This window comes from Dipodomys ordii, unplaced genomic scaffold (genome assembly GCF_000151885.1).
Source record: "Dipodomys ordii isolate 6190 unplaced genomic scaffold, Dord_2.0 Scaffold111, whole genome shotgun sequence".
NCBI lineage: Eukaryota > Metazoa > Chordata > Mammalia > Rodentia > Heteromyidae > Dipodomys > Dipodomys ordii.
Genome location: NW_012267327.1, coordinates 7,078,067 through 7,097,638, shown reverse-complemented (window position 1 = coordinate 7,097,638; position 19,572 = coordinate 7,078,067). Strand labels below are relative to the sequence as shown.

Here is a 19,572-nt window from a genome sequence, read left to right as displayed (position 1 = left end):
TTGATGGACAAAAATAGAAAGCAATGAAGCAGTTCTGTTCCTTGGAGGCTCTTATTAAAAGTAGTGTTCCCACCCACAGAAATCAACACTATACAAAACATTAACTAAGGGCTGGGAAGGTGGCTCAGTGGTAGAGCGCTTGCCTTGCATGCCTGAGGCCCTGGGTTCGATTCCTCAGCACCACATAAGCAGAAAGAAAAAAGCCGGAAGTGGCGCTGTGGCTCAAGTGGTAAGTGCTAGCCTTGAGCTGAAGAGCTGAGGGACAGCGCCCAGGCCCAGGGTTCAGGCCCCACGACTGGACCCCCCAAAAACAATCAAAAAAGAACATTAACTAGCCAACAACCATAAAAATGGAGCACTGAAATATATTCCAGTGCTTTGTTAGCTAGTTAAGAGGCCATAACAATCCCATGTGAAAATAGATTTAACTACTTGGTGCTATTTGTTTTCTTTTTGTGGGAGACAGAATGCTGAGGTTTGAATTCAAGATTTTGTGCTTTGCTAGTGGGCTACTCTCCTGCTGAGACACACCTCCACCCCTTTTTTGCGTTGGATATTTTTGAGATAAGAGTCTTACCGCAGTCCCCCCATTTATGTGTCTAAGGAAGTACATGATAATGACATACTTCCATATCCAGTTATTGGTCAAGAAGGGGGTCTCACAAACTTTTTCTCCTAGTCTAGCCTCAAACTCTGGTTCTCTTTATCTCAGCCCCCAAAAGGCTGTGATTACAGGTGTGAGCCATTAATGTCCAACTTCTCTTTCAACAACTTAATTCTGCTTATGATCTCTCTCTCTCTCTCTCTCTCACACACACACACACACACAGTTACTACTTTGCCTACTCAAGATGTGCTGTCTTCTGGAAAAGTCTTTCCTTTGTGTGACTGAAATATTTCATATCCTCCAAAAGCCCAGGACACTTCTCACTTTCAGCCCAGGGTGCCACTTGTGTTTCTCTCCTCTGCTGTCCCTCCTCCCTGTACTGGAGCCCTTGTTCAGTTGAACTGCCTCCTTGAGAGACCACATGGCTCATCTCAACATCCCTAGTGTCCATGGAAGTGGGCACTAATCCATTGCTAAAGGCCATGGGTGCTTCCCTGAGACAGTAGAGCCCCCCGACTTCCACATGGGGGCTGTGTTGACACAACACTATGTTAGGGAATTTTTTTCTCACTTGCAATTGCAGACCGGTTGTTGTTGTTGGACGTTACAGCCAGCTTTTAAAATAGATCTAAGCCCTGGAGCCTCAATGCCTCCAACAGTCATGCTCAACTTGTGATTTTCCAGCATCTTTCCCTGGGGGGGCGGTGGCTGCCTCCATCCTTGAAAGAACCACGGGTTCTGACTTTAGGTATTGTTTGGAGCCCATGATCAGCTCCACAGTGGAGTGTCTCACAGCTTGCATTGTTATCTGCAGAGGGTGTACTGCTCCAGTGTCACCGCCTCAGTGAAGCCTGCCCTGACCACCCAGTCACAAGTATAAATAGCCTCCTCCTCCCGTCACCCCCTTCCAGAACTTGGAATTCTGCATCCCATCTCTCACTGTCTGAATGTCTTGTGACTTCAAGACTTTGTACCTGTTTTATTCACCTTAGAATTATTTTCAAAAAGTTTTAAATGTCTTCTAGCTGGGAAGTCAGCTCTTCCTTCGTACTATACTTTTTCTCACCCAAACCCCCGTCCCTTTATTTTTAAAGGAAGATTCTCAGCAACACATTTCAGAAATGGAAAGAGTTCAGAAAATTTATGAAAGAGGAAAGAGTTAAAGAAGAAAGGCGAAAGCAGCTCCGCAGGAAGGTTGCTGAAATCCTTCCAGATTTCCAGATGCTGACACCACCATAACGGGAGCTCGCACCAGCAGTCCAGTGCTCGGCCCTTGAATCAGATGGTTTTGGTGAGCCTTTAAATGGACCGTATTGCTCAGAATGGATGATCTTGATTGGTCCAGAACGAGCACCAATTGTTGTCTTCATCCACATACCCGCATTCATACCTATATCTGGTCATTTTTCTGAGGCACTTCTTGGACCAGAATGTATATTGACAATTTATACTCCCTTCTCTGATTTCTCATAGCTTTCTAGTCATTCACTATATAGCATTTAGCACAGTGGGATCATGCAAAGGAATGTTCTAGAGCACTGCTGTTCAAATATGTCCTATATATTTTTAGTGAAGTAAACTTTAAAAAAGGACAAGTGTTGGGTCTTGCTTTGTGAAGGAAAGTATGTCCTTATGGCTTCATGTGAATTCTGGGGAAGCGTAATTTTAAGTAGAATTAGCAGTGAGTACTGGTGCTGGTGGTCCGTGTTCTCAAACCTCGATGGCAGTAACAAACACTGCCAGGCCATGCCTTTTGACCAGCTCTGATGGCAAACACCTATCAAAAGCTACTCTAGACACTCTACTCAGGGCCAGCAGCTTGATTTCAGAGAAACTAGGGCACCAAAGACACTGTACCTTGCTAAGCATGGAGGAAATTCTGCAAGCTAATAATAACTCTTATCAAAGACAACTCAGCAACTCATTAAAATGTTCCTGTTCCCAACTACAACTTTTAAATAATCCACTTGATTTGCCTTGGAGTCCCCAACTCAGGTTGATCTAGATATTGAAATACTGACCTTGAATTCAAAGAGGTTTTTATTTTTATCCTTAAAATGCTAAAGACATTGTTACCTGCTAGGAAAATCATTTTTATTACAAAATGCAACAATTCAAATAGTCCACACACACATTGTATAAGAAACACCCTTTCTGCGCTGAGATAACTGCTTTTAAGTTGATAGAGGAAATTTGACTGGCAAAATTAAAATTCTGTGGTTCTTGAAGTGAATGTGCTTGATCCTGACTCGTACTTCCTAGAAGGGATTTTCCTTAGGTAAATACATCAGGGGCCTAAATAAATGCCAGAAACTTTACATTTTCTTTCTTTGTTTCCCTTCAAGCATCAAACTAGAAATTGAATCTTGCACAGTCCCTATTTCGAATGGGCCATCAAGGCAGCCAGTTTTTACCTACAAACGTGATAAAAGGAAATAATTTTGAAGCTCCCTCTCTCACTGAACTGGTGTGAAGCCATGGTGTGAAATGTGACCGCTATCATAATGCTGAGGGGCAGAATCCTGATCTACAAAACCAGGAAAATAACCACTAGGTGTAAGGCCAGGGCCAGCTACGCAGCCAAGCCTGTCAGGGCAGGCAGGGGCAGCACTGCTTTCCGGCGGCGTTGTCTTACAGCAAGAGATTTTAGAAGTGGCAACCAGAAACAATGCTTTTCCTTAAATAAAGCACTTTATTTTCCATTTAAACGGTTCAGTCACAGTACATTATTTTACACAAATGGCAGTAATTGGTAAAATCTCCATTTAAAAGGCCTTGTGTCTGAGGTGGTTAAGAGGCTGTGAATACAAGTATAAAAACAGTGCAAAATGTCTAGCCCACAGCCTCCAGCTTGGCTTCTGACACTGTCTGTAATGTTGGTGGGCCAGCTCAAATATTGAATGTGATATTAGGTAAACATTCCTGTGTTTCCTTTAATCCAACATCAGACCCAGAAATGGAATCAAATGAAAGGATACCACACCCCAACAACTTAACCATCAAATCACCTAAAGCACGCGGATCACTAGCTGACCTCACCACAGTCTGACATGGAATCTCGCTAGCGGCCTCACCTGAAAAAATAACAGATTCAAGTCAAAACTAGCTCTCATTCTGCAGCTTTCCAACAGACTGGCTCTGATTTTAAAGCTTTGTCTTTTAAATATAAAAGTGTCTTTAAGAGGCTAAGTCACAAGCCTTAACTCAGAGATGGTCAAAGCCTAGAAGGAACTGGTCTCTTGGAGCCATCCGGGTTTGGGCCTGCTGCTGCTCCTACAAGAAAACACTTTGTGCTAGCTTAAGTCTAGATAACTGTTAGCAAGGATTAAATTTAGCTGATGCTGAAAAAAAAAACGTTTACTTCGATCACAGGTAACAATCCACAAGAACATACTGAATTTTTTTCGGTATGAAGTTCCACACAGCATTTGCTCTCCCCTGCACCGCCTTCACAGTGTTTAATGTAAGACGGCACACTTGTCAAGCTGCTGCTGAGAAGCCAGATGCCAGACAGGTGTCTCCCGCAGAAGTGTCTTATCATCCATTGCTTGTTTGAGAAAATTCTCCTCTTCAAAATGCAGGGTACCAAAATATGGCTCCAAGGAAGTTAAGTCATACAAACCTACTCATCCAGTTTGAAGGGACTCAAGTTTCACAGATACTAAACAGGTTGGAACAGTGCTTCTAGATGGTATATTTTTGCTTCCGTTAGTTGAGCTTCATAATGTCTTAACCAAAGGAAGGAAGTCTGTTAAGCATATGATCGGTATTATGTAGAATCTTACTGGCATTGTGTTCTCTGGCAGTAGAAGAGAAAATTGTCTCTTACTAAAAATATTAGCAGTACCAAGGACCATTGCATAAGAGAACGTGTACAACAGTCTTTCTTCTAGGCAGGAAGTACAATGGAAGACAACAAGAAAACCCTAGTTACCAAAGAAGAGCTAAGAGTTAAACACAGATGTGTATCTGAAGTGAAACAAGCAGCATGTTGTCACAGAAACACATAGAAAGGCTTCGCTTTGGCAGCAGAGTAACCTACCAGTGGTGTGGTCAAGCCTGCTCATGTCAGGAGCGCCCAGCTAGGACCACAGAGAGCTTCAAAAGTATCCTCAGAAAAGTCCCGGGTATTGAAATATGTTTCCCTTTCATGTAATCCTGATCCTTACATTTGTCTCCTTGTACTTGCCCAGCAAAATAAAACAATGGGTCGTCATAATGTAAATGGTCAGGACATAATGGGGTCAATCATTAAGCTCCATTTCCAGTGTGCTTCTCAATGGAGGCTGAAAATGTGGGGTGAGACAGGGATCTGCTTGTTTGGAACCAATGGGGAGGGAGGGTGTCTTGCTCCCATGACCCAGAGACTGGTTTACAAACCTCAGAGAAATTTCCACTTCTACCACCCATGTTTCTCAGGGACAACCCATTCACAGAGGCCTGGTTCCTTCAATGTCTCCCAAGTCATGTCTTCTGCCCTCTGGAGAACCGGGGCCTATAACAAAATCTCTCAAGTAATTTCAGATCATAAAAAGTCGAGGAGGGTACACCCAGGATGCCTTCCAGGAACACTGCTCAAAGACAGCCTAGCCTCATGTCTGCTGCTCCCTTAGGTGCAAACACTTCAGAAGGCTGGTATCCCCACAACACCAAACACTCTTTTGTTACAGGTTTGAGCTTCCTTCTGTAAAGTGACAATCAAGGTCTCAATTACCATTGGACTGTATGTCCCTCCCCAAGTGAGGAAAACTTGAATTGCCTCATACAAGTGACTGCGGAATTGTCTGGTGATCATTCCAAGTGCTCACCAGTGCCTATGGGCTTCCTGTACTATGCATCTTCGCCACATCACATTTGGATTGTTAAAGATTTGACAAGCTGTAATTACAGTCTACACTAGTGTTTCTATGAGTTTTATTATCAATTGCTAGATAAGAGTTGGTTCTATAGCTGGCATTCTAGAGACATGAACACTACCAATTTCTGCCCACATACACTATCCTTGATATTATTACTATCATTCTTATCTAAAGCCTACAGCAGCCGAGATTAGTTATAGCAGAGCCAACTTGAATTCTAATGACTATCTGACTTTGGTCCAGGGAGAAAGGGCATCACTGCAGAAACCACAGCGTCTGTCGACATCCAGGCTTGTTCTTGGGTTCATCCCAATAGAATATGAAGCCTATCATTTATTAAACAATCCCCCTCTGAAGAGAGCAATGACAAGCTCAATGAAAACATGGCAACTGTCTTGAGGACAGACAGGATTAATGGCGCCTGCAAGTGACGGTAGCTGCCAAAGGCAGGAATGAAGGAAGTAGTAGTATTTCTACAACATTTGTAAATATACTGCTAAAGCAACAAGCACAGAATGATGGAAAAAGCTACCAATATTTCCCCTATATTAAGATATATTTAAGGACTCATGAATTATCTTTGGAATATCAAGGCAGTATGTGTATAACACCAAACATTTCAAGATGAAGTTTTCCCCATCCGAACCACCACCATCATGGTTCTATGGTAGAATGACACATTCTATTGAAGTATTTAGTCTTTCATATTGTTCGGTTTTGATAGGTGTTTGAAGGAGCAACATTGTATTTGGGGAAGAGCAAAAGGAGAACAATAATTACTAGGAATGATGTACATCCTGGTTTTTTTCTGCACTAGCGACATCCATGTATGTCGGAAGGGTGAATGAGAAGAAATGTGCAATATAAGTGGGAGGAACCAGTCAGTTCCTCATAGGAAATTCATGCCAGAATCATGTGAATTACACAGACTGAGTTCCGCAAAACTGACATAATTTGAAATACTTATAGGAACAATTGAAAAATCAAGCCCTTGATATTAATCAACCTCCCTAACCAGGAAAGAGAGTTAAAGTGTCCTCATACGAAATGTCTGTTCCTCTTCCAGACACTGCCACAAGGGTGCTAGCACCTTGCCAGGTGAAACATGGAAAGAAATGAAAAAACAAAACACAAAACAAAACCCAGTGACTACTGGAGTCAGGCCCAGAAAAAACAAAAACACAAAAAAAGTAACAGAATACATTAAACTCACAATCACTATGTATTACACTGATAATTTTATCATTACTATCAACTGTCTTCTGAAGATCAGATGATTAGCATCAATCCATCTAGTTGTCACCTCCCCCCTGTGTAAGTAGTTAATGAAGAAATTTCCATAACTGTACAACATGGCATAGGCTGAACATCGATTATCGTAATGATAGGGGCTAGAATATCCTGACCTACAGCATTTTTCTTCAGTCTTAGGATTTTCCTAAGAATACTTTATGCCTCTGGGTACTTGGTTTGCTTTGCGGTACTTCGCACATCCTTCATCTGACCATCATGCAACCCTTCCCGCGGCGGCGGCTCTGTGAGGTCGCCAGGGAAGGCAGCAGTACCCACATAACAGAGGAACCTGAGACTCGGGAAAGTGACTCCACCAAGGGTCACATGGCTATTAAGAATTGAAAGAGGGACTAGAAACTATCCTAATCCAAAACTCTTTCCCCCATATGAATGGGCAGGAATTGCTTCTATCAATTCGTGCATTAGCAATCCACATCCTTTTCAACTTCCCATGGCTGAGAGTCAATAAAAGTGCCTGGAGAAGGAATGGCTCTAATTTTACTGCTTCAATATAAAAATCTTGTGGAAGTTACAAAGTCAGAAAAACTTGAACTTCTCTCCAGTCTGGTCTCCAAACCTGAGCATGGCCCAATAATGCCTGTAGGAAATGGGGGGTGTGGAGGAGGGGAAGGAACACACGCCCTGCGTAGACACTGGAGTATACAATGGATAGGAACAGAGGGAAGAGCTATCCCTCAGAGCCACAGAAGGCACTTCAGACAATGTCCTCAGCAGGGTGGGGGAACGAGTGTGTGCCCAGGGTGGAGAACTGGTGCCAGTTCCGCAGGAAGCCCCTGTTGTACTGGCCTGTGTCCACAATGAGCCCACAGAGAAGGCGGCGCCCGGTCTTCTGCCGGAGGGCCTGCTGGACTTCCCTCTCGGTCACATTGTAGCTGATGTTGATCAGCTGGATCAGGAAGATGTAGGCCATGCCTGCTGTGATGATCACACAGTACCACACACAGGTGAAGGACAGAGCTGAACTGGAAGGAAAGAAAGGCCAGTCAGGAATGCTGCCATCTGTGTCACATGCAGAAATCACTGTGCATTGTATGTTGTTGTTGTTTTAACTTATTAAGGAGTTGGGCACCTTTAACCTTCCAAACTGGAAGATATCTTACTCTCTTTATTTTTTATTTTTATTTTTTTTTTGGGTCCGGTCATGGGGCCTGAACTCTGGGCGGGGGCACTGTCCCTCAGCTCTTCAGCTCAAGGCTAGTGCTCTACCACTCAAGTCACAGCGCCACTTCCGGCTTTTTTCTTTTTGCGTATGTGGTGCTGAGGAATCGAACCCAGGGCCTCATGCATGCAAGGCAAGCACTCTACCACTGAGCCACCTTCCCAGCCCTCTTACTCTCTTTAGAATGCCAGTAACAAGCTTAACTTACTAGAACATGTTTTATTTTTAATTATTGATCCATTTTTTATATTATGTGACAGAATGGTAATTATACATATATATATGTAATTTTTTATCTACTATACCACCCTACAGTGCCTGGCATAATGATGCTCAACATCTGTTTTTGAATGAATAAGTAATTCCTAAATTATATCTAATGTATGAGAAAATGAAGGTGCCAAGAGATTGCTATAAATGTCTTCTCAGAAGCTGCAGATGGGAACCCAAGAACAAGGCTTAAAGTTATTCATCTCTTTTCTTTCTCAGCCTAATGCTGAATGAGCACAAGGAAGAAAACTGCCAATACTCCTAACCCTGAAAGAGCTACAGGAGCCATAACATTTCAAACTTGGCTTCCTGTAAAGACAAATGGAATCATAGAGGGTAAGAAAGCTCCTTTTCAGGCTCATCATAATGAGACAAAGGAGGGGCTGCAGATCAATCAGTGCACGTGGACTGTGTTCAAGTTAGCTGGAAATAAATTTGCACAGAGCCTGTAAAGCTGAAAGGACCTTAGAGATGATTAAATCCCAAATCCTCACCATAAAGATGAAGTGACATGAATCACACCCCCTGAAGAATACAGACACCTCTGCTTTTAGGACACTGTCACCCACAGTGTTGATCAAGAGTTTCACAACTAATGCTCTCCACAGGTCTAGAAAGGAAAATCACCTGAGGGGGACTAAGCTATTTTAATCATGCCCATAAATGATTCAAACTATGGCAATATGGAGGTTTGCTCCTAGACTAATAAAAACAAATGTCACACCTAGGTAGTAGGTAGAGAGAGCAGTAATGGTTCTGGAAATGAAGAGTGAACAGAGGGACAGCATTGAACCGCACATAGCACAAAGCACATCAGAGGAGAGGGAACAGGGGACAGCCTGGAGGCACCCATAGCACCCAGGGGTGGGGTGATGGGGCCATCCTGAAGAATGTTTCTGTCACTACATGGAAATCTCCTCTATGAAAATGGTCCCCAGCTAATAATGCCTAAGGAAGCTTTGCCCTCTCTAGACAGTGCAGTAATTACTAATAAACCTTTTTATTGGGGGGGGAGGGGAGAGAGAGGTCATGGGGCCTGAACTCTGGGCCTGGGCGCTGTCCCTCAGCTCTTCAGCTCAAGGCTAGTGCTCTACCACTTGAGCCACAGCGCCCCTTCTGGCTTTTTCTTTTTTTTTGCTTATGTGGTGCTGAGGAATCGAACCAGGGCCTCATGCATGTGAGGCAAGCGCTCTACCACTGAGCCACCTTCCTGGCCATCATGAACCTCTTGAGAGGTTAAACTGAAAACAAAGTTCATATAGATGGTAAACCATTCTTGAAAAGGACCTGTTGCTTCCTGGGTAGGAAAGTGATCACTTGACTCTAGAAGTCCCTAAGCCTTACCTGTTTGTAAAACACTGGTTTCATACATGTATGCATGCACCCGTGCGAGTATGTGCGTATCGGTCCTGGGGCTTAAATTCAGGGCCTGGGAGCTGCCCCTTTCACTCAACACTAACGCTATACCACTTAAGCCACAACTCCACTTCCAGCTTTTCAATAGTTAAATGGAGATAAGACTCTTGTGGCTTCAAACCTCACTGCTCAGAGCTCAGCTTTACGCGTACTAGGATTACAGTTACGAACCACCAGTGCTCGGCTTGTTCCTCACTTTCTAAGGGCCAGTTTTCTTTTGACACGTCCCTAGAAAAATACACATGACCACTGCACAATTTTGTTGGCATTTTGGGGGATATCCAGCAATTCTCATTCCATGTTCTATGTTTTGACTGAGGACTCCCAACCTTGCCTCAAATAACAACCTGGTAATGGCAGAATTAGTTACCACTTTGCCAAGCCTCTGGACTACGGATCCACATCTCACCTGTAATTTGTGTAAACTCCAGGACAATAGAAGAGAGCTATAAAGACACTTCTATCTCTACAAATGGTGTCCAAGGTCAGCATTATCCCGTATACCGAAGTGAGCAAGAAGATCAAAAGGGCAAGTATAAATGCTTGATGATTCGATTCTCCAACGCAGCTATTTATCCTCAAAACAGCACAAAGGAAAGAAAAACAAACATTTTACAAAGTTCTTTATATAATTCACAAAATTAAAACAAGGAGGCTTTAAAACAGGGATAGTGTGAATTTTAGTTACTAAAAATGTTCTACTTTAGGGAATTAAAGGCTTTTCTACTGAGGCATACGTCTCAAATACTTCTCAGAATATATCTCTGCTCTTCTCAAAGTGGGGATCATTACCATTTAGTTTAAGGACACACTAGATAAAAAGCAGAACTTTGCTAAAAATCAGATTAGATAGAAAAATCATGGTTGTTTTTTTTTTGCTGTGTGTGTGTATATGTGTGTGTGTGTGTATGTGTGTTAAGCATTGAACCCAGGGGCTTGCAAGTGTTAGGCAAGAACTCTGAGCTCTAACACTGATCATCCCTGATACCTTTTTCTTTTGGCTGAAATTGGGACTCAAAATTTGGTATCTAACTCTTTTACTCATTGGCTGACACTCAACCAACTGAACCACACCTCTAACCCAAAAAGGGTTAGTTCTTCTCATTTTTCTACTTCTGAGAACCCTCTTCCTATACATTAATAAAGTCTACTACTAGGTGCAGAAGGGAGTTATCACTGTCATCACCATGCTAAAGAAATACATCAGAGTTGTGAAAACTTTTGAAAGCCAAGAAGTATTGTTACAGGAAAAATCACAGTAACTATATGAGAGCAAAAAGAAAGATTCAAAGCTATTAGAAAACAACATGATATACATGTTATTTGTCAGACAAATATAGTTCTGTGACATCGACATGTGTACAGCAGGACATACTTAGGCTGTATCTCTTCTGCTCCCTGTGCACTCAGGATGCTCTGTTGGCCAAAGGCTCCATTGAGTAGGCTGTTAAGCCTTGTGCAAACCAATGTTTGGAAATGGACCAACTGTCATCTACATGTACACATATGCCATAGATATAAGTGATGAAGACAAAGAAGTAAAATATTTGAAAATGAAAATACCCGTTTATTCAGTAAAGCTGAGTAACATCTCTCAACACTGTACCTTGTATCTTATGGATCACAGGTGTCTTCATTTGGCCACCTGGAAGGTACAAAAGAAGCCCACCTCTCTGCCAACAACCAATTAATGGGTTATCTGGTAGGAGCTCAATTCCATCATGTTGAGTGGAAAACACTTATAGTATCAAAAATAATTAATGAAATATACCTATAATGACAAATTAGGTTTAGAATTTGTTGTTGTTGTGCTGTCTTGGGTCTTGAACAAAGGATCCGAGTGCTGTCCCTGAGCTTTTTTTGCTCAAGGCTAGTGCTCTAACCCTTGAAAAATAGCTCTATTTCTGGCTTTTTGGTGGTGCATTGGAGATAAGAATCTTGGAGATAAGAATCTTAGGGACTTTCCTGCTAGCTTTCCTGGGTAAGCTTCAGATCTCAGACTCCTAAGTACTTAGGATTATGGCTGTGAACCCGCACCCAACTAGAGTTTGTTGTTGTTGTTGTTTTTTAACCAACTCTATTACAAAGGATACCATATAATAAATATAATTTATTTTGACCATCGTCCTACCCCATCTCTCTAACGGTGTAGTTCAGGCTGGTCTTGAATTCTTGATTCCCCTGCTCATCCTCCTCCTTGCCACCACAGATTATACTCATAAATTGACATGTTGAATTGAAATCCATTTGCACAACTTCTTTTTTCTTTCTTTCTTTTCTTTTTCTTTTTTTAAAATCAGTCATGGGAATTGAACTCTGGGCCTGGGTGCTGTCCCGCAGCTCTTCAGCTCAAGGTAAGTGCTCTACTACTTGAGCCATAGCGCCGCTTCTGGTTTTCTGAGTGTTTTATTGGAAATAAGAGTCTCACAGACTTTCCTGCCCGGACTAGCTTTGAACCGAGATCCTCAGATCTCCACCTCCTGAGTAGCTAGGATTACAGGCGTGAGCCAGCTTTTGCACAACTTCTTAAAGATCATTTTTTTTTAAATTAAAGGATACAGAAACAATGGGACAAAGAGTGAACTAATTCAGCAGTGACTAGACACTAGACACTACGTTGGAAATGAACTATAGAACTTGGGGGGAAAGAGGTTAGGAGGGAAAAAAATAAGGAGCTAATACTGTTCAAAAAGAAATATACTCATTTTGTAACTGTAAAGCCTCTGTGTATCACCTTTACAATAAACATTTTTTTAAAGTTAAAGATAAAACAATAGCTCAAAAGAAAACTGGAAAAAAAAACAAGAGCAAACAAACAGAACCCACCCAAGCATTTTTGCTTTTCTCCTTCAGGAAATGACTAAAGGAAGTAAACTTGTGAAATTCAAAAAACTCATGACTAAGTGAGAATATCCTAGCAGCCTCCAAATATCTACAAGGTGTAAATGTGGGAAGGAGAGAAACGTTAGTATAGCACCAAGGAAGATCAAATATGGCTCCAAAGCTGTATGTGAATTTACACTTTCCGGGGCCTCTAAATTTTTTCCAACATACCAGACACAGTGATGATCCATCCTCCTCACACAGATGCCACAAATGCGGCAATGCCAGGCCCGGGCAGGTCTCACCAGCTGACACTTGGCACACCAGTCCTCTTTCACCTTGGTGGGACTTCCAGTCACCATGCGGGAGGAGACCTTAAGGTCATCCTTCAGCGTGCGATTGTTGAGACTACTAGACGCATCTGCTCCGGGGAACCCTTTGGTCTTCTCCTGCCCTTTTTTGTTCAGGCATTCAATTTGGCTACTGCTTAGGGATTTGTCATTGCTTGCTGGATTGTTGAGGTAGCCTGGATTCTTCTTGGCTCTGTACAAGGCTAAGAGTATCAGGAGTAACCCGCAGGTAAGAACAGCCAGCTGAGTGGACCCTACCTGCCCTTTGGGGACCACCTCCCTCAGAAACACATAGTACATGTAGCCCAGTGAAAACAGTCCAAGGCTCAGGAAAAACAGAGTCTGTTCTTTCCTTCTGTGAGTGAGGTAGTAATACCACAGTGCCAGCACAGGAAGGGAGGTCAACACCAGTACTCCTAGCAGGAAATGCCAGGAAGCCACGTGAAGGAAGACAGGCAGAAGGACGAGCGGAGGAATGATGCTAATGTTAACTTTTTTGGCTCCTCTAAGCCAAGGAATTCGGAGGCGATCGGAAATTGTATCCATGATTCTTTCACAAGTCTCTGGCTGCATTGATTTACAAGTAAGCCATCTATTCAAAAAGAGCACAAAGAAAAAGCACTTCTTATGGATTTGTTGAATTAAAACCTATAGAACACTGAATACCAAACAGCAGGATAAATAATAAAAGGAACCAAAGGCCAAGCATTTATTTCAATACTACTAAACATGAGCTTTTCAGATTCATGTATCATTTTGAAGAATAGAGACAAGAAGATAATGTTTAGAAAGTTAACAGTTAAGATTAGTCCTTAAACAAATACATAAGCATGTAATAGGTATACAAATATATTCCATACAAATAATGTCTTGATCTGAATGGGTATATGGCCCAAATGATCAAGAAAATCACAATCTAGTCCTGTGACAACATGGGAATTCAGAACATTTTAGGTAAATAAATGACAAAGCAACAACAACAAAAAAAGCAATTTTTTTTCTTTCTTTTTTTTGTGCCAGTCCTGGGGCTTGAATTGAGTGAGGGCTTGGGTGCTGTCCCTGAGCTTTTTTGCTCAATGTTAGTGCTCTACCATTTGAGACACATCTCCACTTCTGGCTTTTTGGTAGCTTTAACTGGAGGTAAGAGACTCACAGACTTTCTTGCCTGGCTAGCTTTGAACCACCATCCTCAGATCTCAGACTCCTGAGTAACTAGAATAACAGGCATGAGCCACTGGTGCCCAACTTAACTAATTCTTATGCTCAAATGTTACGAAAACTCAGAAGAGGGGGACTACTTCTGGGTGAAGTCATTGGGAATTTAGTGGAAAAGTGATATCTGAGTTTTACCATGGTGGTTAGTTAGCATTTATTTCCATAAGAAGAGAGGAAGGGAGAAAGGTGTTAACAGTGAGGGGAAATTAATGCAAGTCTGTTTTGTGTCCAGGAAATAACTAGTCCATAGGCACATGAGTCTGCATAAAAAGGAGACCAGCCAGGCCCCAGTGGTTTACTCCTGGAATCCTAGCTACTCAGGAGGCTGAGATCTAAGAATCACAGTTCAAAGTCGAAGCCAGTCTAGGCAGGATAGTCTGTGAGACTCCCATCTCTACTAAAGTACAAAAAGAAACCAGAACTGGAGCTGTGGCTCAAGTGGTAGAGCGCTAGCCTTGAGCAAAAAGGTCAAGGACACTGCCCAGGCCTAGAGTTCAAGATCCATGACTGGCAAAAAAATAAGACCAAACTAGAATGAATCCAATGACAAATACAGTAAACAGATGATGTTTGCTATTTTTTTTTTGCAAACCTAGATTATGTTGGAATCAATGCTTGTTTCCCCCAAAGCTCCTGTGCAAACCAAACCCCCAACACATGGAGAGATGGGGTTATCATGCATAGTGGTATACCCTTGTAATCCTGGCTATTTTGTAGGCTGAAGCAAATGGATTCCTTGAGCCCAGCAGTTTCAAAACCAAACAGTGCAACATAGTAAGACCCTATGAAAGAGAAGAGACAGACAGAATTACAGAACCTTTAGGAAGTTATCTGCATGAGAGCAGAATCATGAATGGGACACCCTCATGAGTTCACTCTTCCCAGCATGGAAGAATGCAGTAAGAAAGTACTACCTATGGGCTGGGAAGTTGGCTCAGTGGTAGAGTGCTTGCCTCGCATGCATGAGGCCCTGGGTTCGATTCCTCAGCACCACATAAGCAGAAAAAAGCCAGAAGTGGCGCTGTAGCTCAAGTGGTAAAGCGCAAGCCTTGAGCTGAGAGCTGAGGGACAGCGCCCAGGCCCAGAGTTCAGCCCCCAACCGGATCCAAAAAAAAAAAAAGAAAGTACTAACTATGAAGCATACGGCTCAGTGTTTTGTAGAAAGTAGAACTCAAGAGCAATAGGACTATATATTTGATGGAAGAAATCCCTAAACGAAGTGTCTGCTCTACCAAATGACTTCTCTTGAATACTTATGGTAAAATGTGAGGAGAGAAATGACTTTAAAGATAGAATGTAGAGCCAGGTGCCAGTGGCTCATGCTTATCATCCTAGCTACTCGGGAGGCTGAGATCTGAGAAGGGTGGTGTGAAGCCAGCCTGGGCAGGAAAATGTGAGACTCTCATCTCCAATTAGCCACCAAAAAGCCAGAAGTGGAGCTGTGGATCAAGTGGTAGAGAGCTAGCCTTGAGCACAAAAGCTCAAGGTCCTGAGTTCAAACTACAGGACTGGCGCACACACACACACACACACATACTCAAAAAAGGAAGTAGAACTCAAATCTTTGGAATGTTCTTGACCTGTCTAGAATACCAAATGAGAAGGTATGTTTGAGAGAGAATATTAAGGCATGAATGAGATCAGTAAGGATATGGGCCCTGTGCTATTCATGTAGACAATGGAAGGTAGGCTTGAAGGCACTTCGAACATTAGGGCTCTATTCCCATCACAAGCAGAAACATCAGGGCCTTGATGGCAAATGCTTTGATAGAAAAGGCCTACCCGCACCTATGAGACTTCAAGACTCTCCCTAGTGCCACCTCAAGTCTGTGCCCCATGTTCTGGGTCAGTATTGACAGTATTGACAGTAGCTGTAGGTATGGCTCCAGTAGCCCAGGTGCAATGAAGGCTGAAGGAGTCTTTGGCCACTCCTCCAAAGGAAATGAGTAGAAAGTTTGATAGCATCCATGCAGCAGGCAGAGCTTCAGGGACAGCGCTGCCTCCATCTAAATCTCCAAGGATGTCCCAGAGAACCACAAGGCTGAGGTGAAGAACTTCCAGAGGCAAAGCCACTACAGAGAGCCCTCACTCGGGCATTGCCTGGTGGAGCCACAGGGTCGCGACTATGCAGAGAACCCCCACCAGACTGTGTAGCAGAGCCAAGGGGACACAAGGACTCCAGACTGGTAGAGCCACCAACACATATATGGAACCAGGGATAGCAGAAGAGATGGAGTGTGCACCATGGCCTGGCCAAGTTGTGGGGACTGGAATACTCAGAGCATTTAGGGGTCCAACCATCTGTGTCTGGAAGGTCAGTCAAATATTATCCTCTAGCTTCAAAACTTAAGTGTCATTTGCCCTGCTGACAGCAGTCACTCCTTTCTCCTTTCCTATGTTTCAATTTGGTAATGGAACATCAATTCTATGCATAGCCCACCACTGTATTTTAGAAGCATGCAGCTTGTTATTCAGATTCACAGCTGGGAGAGAACTTGCCTCATAAGTACTTGCCTCGAGTACCTTCTAAGTGGTACTTGAGTCTTATCTATATCTGATTTAGATCTGATTTTAAGTCCACACCATGGACTTAAAATTTTTGTGTTCACGCTGGAACAAGTAAAAGATGATAGGATGGAATAAATGTATTTTGTAATATAAGTAAATGAATGGGGGAGGGAAGGTTTGGGTGGAATATTATGGCCTGAACATTTGTGTCCCACCGAGATAGATGTTGAAATCTAATCCTCAATGCAAGAAGGGATTTTAGGAGCTGATTATGGCCAGGCAGATGCTATTCATATTCTCATAAAAGCAGCCCAAAGGAGGGCATCATCCCTTCCGCAGCAGGGGATATGGAGCAAGAAGGTGCTATCTTTGAGGAAAAGGCCCCCACCATATAGTGAATCTGCCAGCAATTTGATCATGAATTTATCTACTTCCAGAACTGTGAGCAATACATTTATATATTTATAAATTCTCCACTCTAACATATTTTGTTATAGCATCCTGAATGAATTGAGTTAGACTAGTGAGGAAAAGTATAAGAAAAATAACTTTGATTTTGGATAATTTTTTTTTTGTTGGTCGTGGGGTTTGAACTCTGGGCCTGGGTGCTGTCCCTCAGCTCTTCAGCTCAAGGTGAGTGCTCTACCACCTGAGCCACAGTGCCACTTCTGGTTTTCTGGTGGATTATTGGAGATTAGAGTCTCAGGGATTTTCCTGCCTGGGCTGGCTTTGAACAGCTATCCTCAGATCTCAGCCTCCTAAGTAGCTAGGATTACAGGTGTGAGCCTGTAATTATCTAGCACCCAGCTGTATAACTTCTTAAAGTAGGTCTAGAACTTGAAAGTGAGCGGAAGATGACCTACCCAGCAGCTGGGGCAGTTAAATAGTGGAAGCCTATTTCCAGAGGGACAGGTATAGAGAAAGCAGAGAAGAACTCAATGGACAGACCAGAGCTGAAGGGCTAAGACAAAGAAGAGAACAGAATTAATGGAAAAGCCACAGTCATGATATAAACAGCATCCTTTCTTCCTACAGTCATTAGCACAAAGTGCTCCATTTTCCCAGAACGGATTTTTTTTTTTTCCAGAACGGATTTTAGACTAGATCTAAACACCTATATTTACAGCTACCTGTTTCAAAAAAGACAAAGACTATAGATATTGTCACTGAAGAAATTACAAAGGGTCACAATCTTTAGAAGTCAAGACTACAGTGGCCCCCAAGGAATGTTTTCATGGCTAGATTAATGTACCCGGCTTTAAATCAATGATCTGCAATTGCTATAATGACTTTTAGGAGAAAAAAAAAAGAAAAAAAACCAAAGTAATTGTTAGGGGAGAAGCAGGTTTCCTATATCCTTATTCTTCCTACATTTGCTTTCTGTAAGACAATTCTTTAGTATATAATTATTGAGAAAATAGCTAAAAACAGCTATTACTGCTTGATGAAAATTTTTTTCATTGATGTTAAAAAATTTTTTTCTGAGGAGAAATTTCCATCAAGGAGATGGCAAAAGTAAAGACCAAATACAATGTGATGGAACACAACCATGCTTCTGCTCACACTAAAAACAGTTGATAATGAGGAGGTGCATGCCTCTATCTGGATGTCCCCATCAGAAACCAGGGGTGAACCAGGAAAGGAAAACCATCCTCACTCATCGGCCCCCAAACCTAGGTTCTCTGTCAACCAGGCCCAAGTATTAAGATTCTAATGAGAGACCAATGAGCATGCAGGAACTTTTGGAACTAGTAAATTCATTTTAAATGCACAAATTCTAATTGCTTCTTTAAAAAAATATGTCTGACTCACCTCCTATCCCCTTATCTGTTTTCACCACCCCTTTCTCTTTTTAAACGAAACATGATAATATTCAAGTAAACTGAGCTAGACAGACATTTGTGTATTACTGCGTAATTCTTTATAGAATCCTCACATTTGACATTAAGAAAAAAAAAACACCTCAATTTTAGATCCTTGGAAATGGAGCCCAGAGTCAATGCTCTGATTCTGCCGCGTTCTGAATGGCAAAGCTGAAAGTATGACATGGTAGTTGACAAAAGGACCCACGGAGGTTGGCCTCATCAATACACACAGCGTCCTTACCTATCACACCCTTCGTCAAGATCTTGGCAATCACACAAACAAGCAGCCACGTGGTTCTTTTCCCCATTTCGATCTATGTATTCGCAGCAGCACAGGGGCTCCAATTCCGGCTCTTCAGTTTTCTTTTTCTTCACTGGCTTCATACCTGACCTTCCGTGTTTTGACTTGCACCTGTCACCATGAGGTGGAAGTAGCCCTCAAGTAGGTAAGGGTGGCGAGAACCAGCTCACATCTTGCAAACACACCACGCTTCCGATGAACGCCAACGCCTTAGCTATCAAAAATGAGAAGAAAGGGGGGGAGGGGAGAAGGGGGTCCCGTTTTCATCAGGCTTTTTCATGGTCAGATTTGGGGAGGCACCCTCTGGAGCCCCCTCCAGGATGCCTGTCCTCACCCCTATCCATCCAGGGCAGATGCCGTCTGGGCACCAGCCGTTCCCATGGAGACAGCCGCACGCGGTCCAGGACAGCCGGGAGCGGGCGGTGGCGTTCACCTGCGGCTAATGCTGGGCCGAGCTGTCCCCGCTCCGGGGCCGGGCGCTATGGAAACTCGCCCTCGGGGTGCGGGTGGAGGGGAAGCGTGGGCTCCGTGGGCACCGCACCGGAGGACGCGCCGGGCGGGCCCGGGGTGCTGGCAGGCGGGGAGGGGATGCCTGCAGCTCCCGGGCCGCCCCGAGGTCGCCGTCCCGCCGGCGGCCCCGGCTCCGATCCGGAGGGTGTGGGCGGGCCGCCAGCGCCACCGCACCCCGAGAATGACCTTGGAAGTTACCTGCTCTCCCGACGGAGGCGCGGCCATGGAGTCGGGAGGGACGGCTCCACCCGAGGCGCAGAAACGTTCCCCGATCTCCGCTGGAGTCTCGGGGACCCCCCCCTCCACCCCGCCTCCCCTCGATCGGCGTGGCCACGCCCTCGCCGCGGCCGCCCACCTGTGACCACGGCGGGCCGA

The 19,572-nt window shown here is 43.5% G+C and overlaps 2 protein-coding genes across 3 annotated transcripts in view; one reads left to right on the top strand and one right to left on the bottom strand.

Annotated features, from left to right (window-relative positions):
- The window catches only part of Kiaa1407 (KIAA1407 ortholog), a 69,404-nt gene extending 62,803 nt beyond the window's left edge, over nt 1-6,601 (top strand). The window contains exons 17-18 of one of the 2 annotated variants that reach the window (XR_001175539.1): nt 1,702-1,898; nt 2,953-6,601. Coding sequence is in view for 1 of the 2 variants with exons in the window: in XM_013028591.1 (XP_012884045.1) it covers nt 1,702-1,846 (145 nt within the window). In the remaining variant the exon portion in view is untranslated. Of the gene's footprint in view, nt 1-1,701 lie in introns of both variants that reach the window. The other variant, XM_013028591.1, reaches the window with a different exon arrangement.
- A 96-nt stretch (nt 6,602-6,697) lies between these two features.
- On the bottom strand, nt 6,698-19,481 carry Zdhhc23 (zinc finger, DHHC-type containing 23). The gene is made up of 5 exons (XM_013028525.1): nt 19,396-19,481; nt 18,628-18,901; nt 12,680-13,390; nt 10,035-10,202; nt 6,698-7,742 (listed from the first exon to the last, which is right to left on the bottom strand). The coding sequence occupies exons 2-5, from the start codon at nt 18,768-18,770 to the stop codon at nt 7,475-7,477; spliced, it is 1,290 nt and encodes a 429-aa protein (XP_012883979.1). The 5' UTR covers nt 18,771-18,901; nt 19,396-19,481; the 3' UTR covers nt 6,698-7,474.
- Nucleotides 19,482-19,572: the final 91 nt, after the last annotated feature.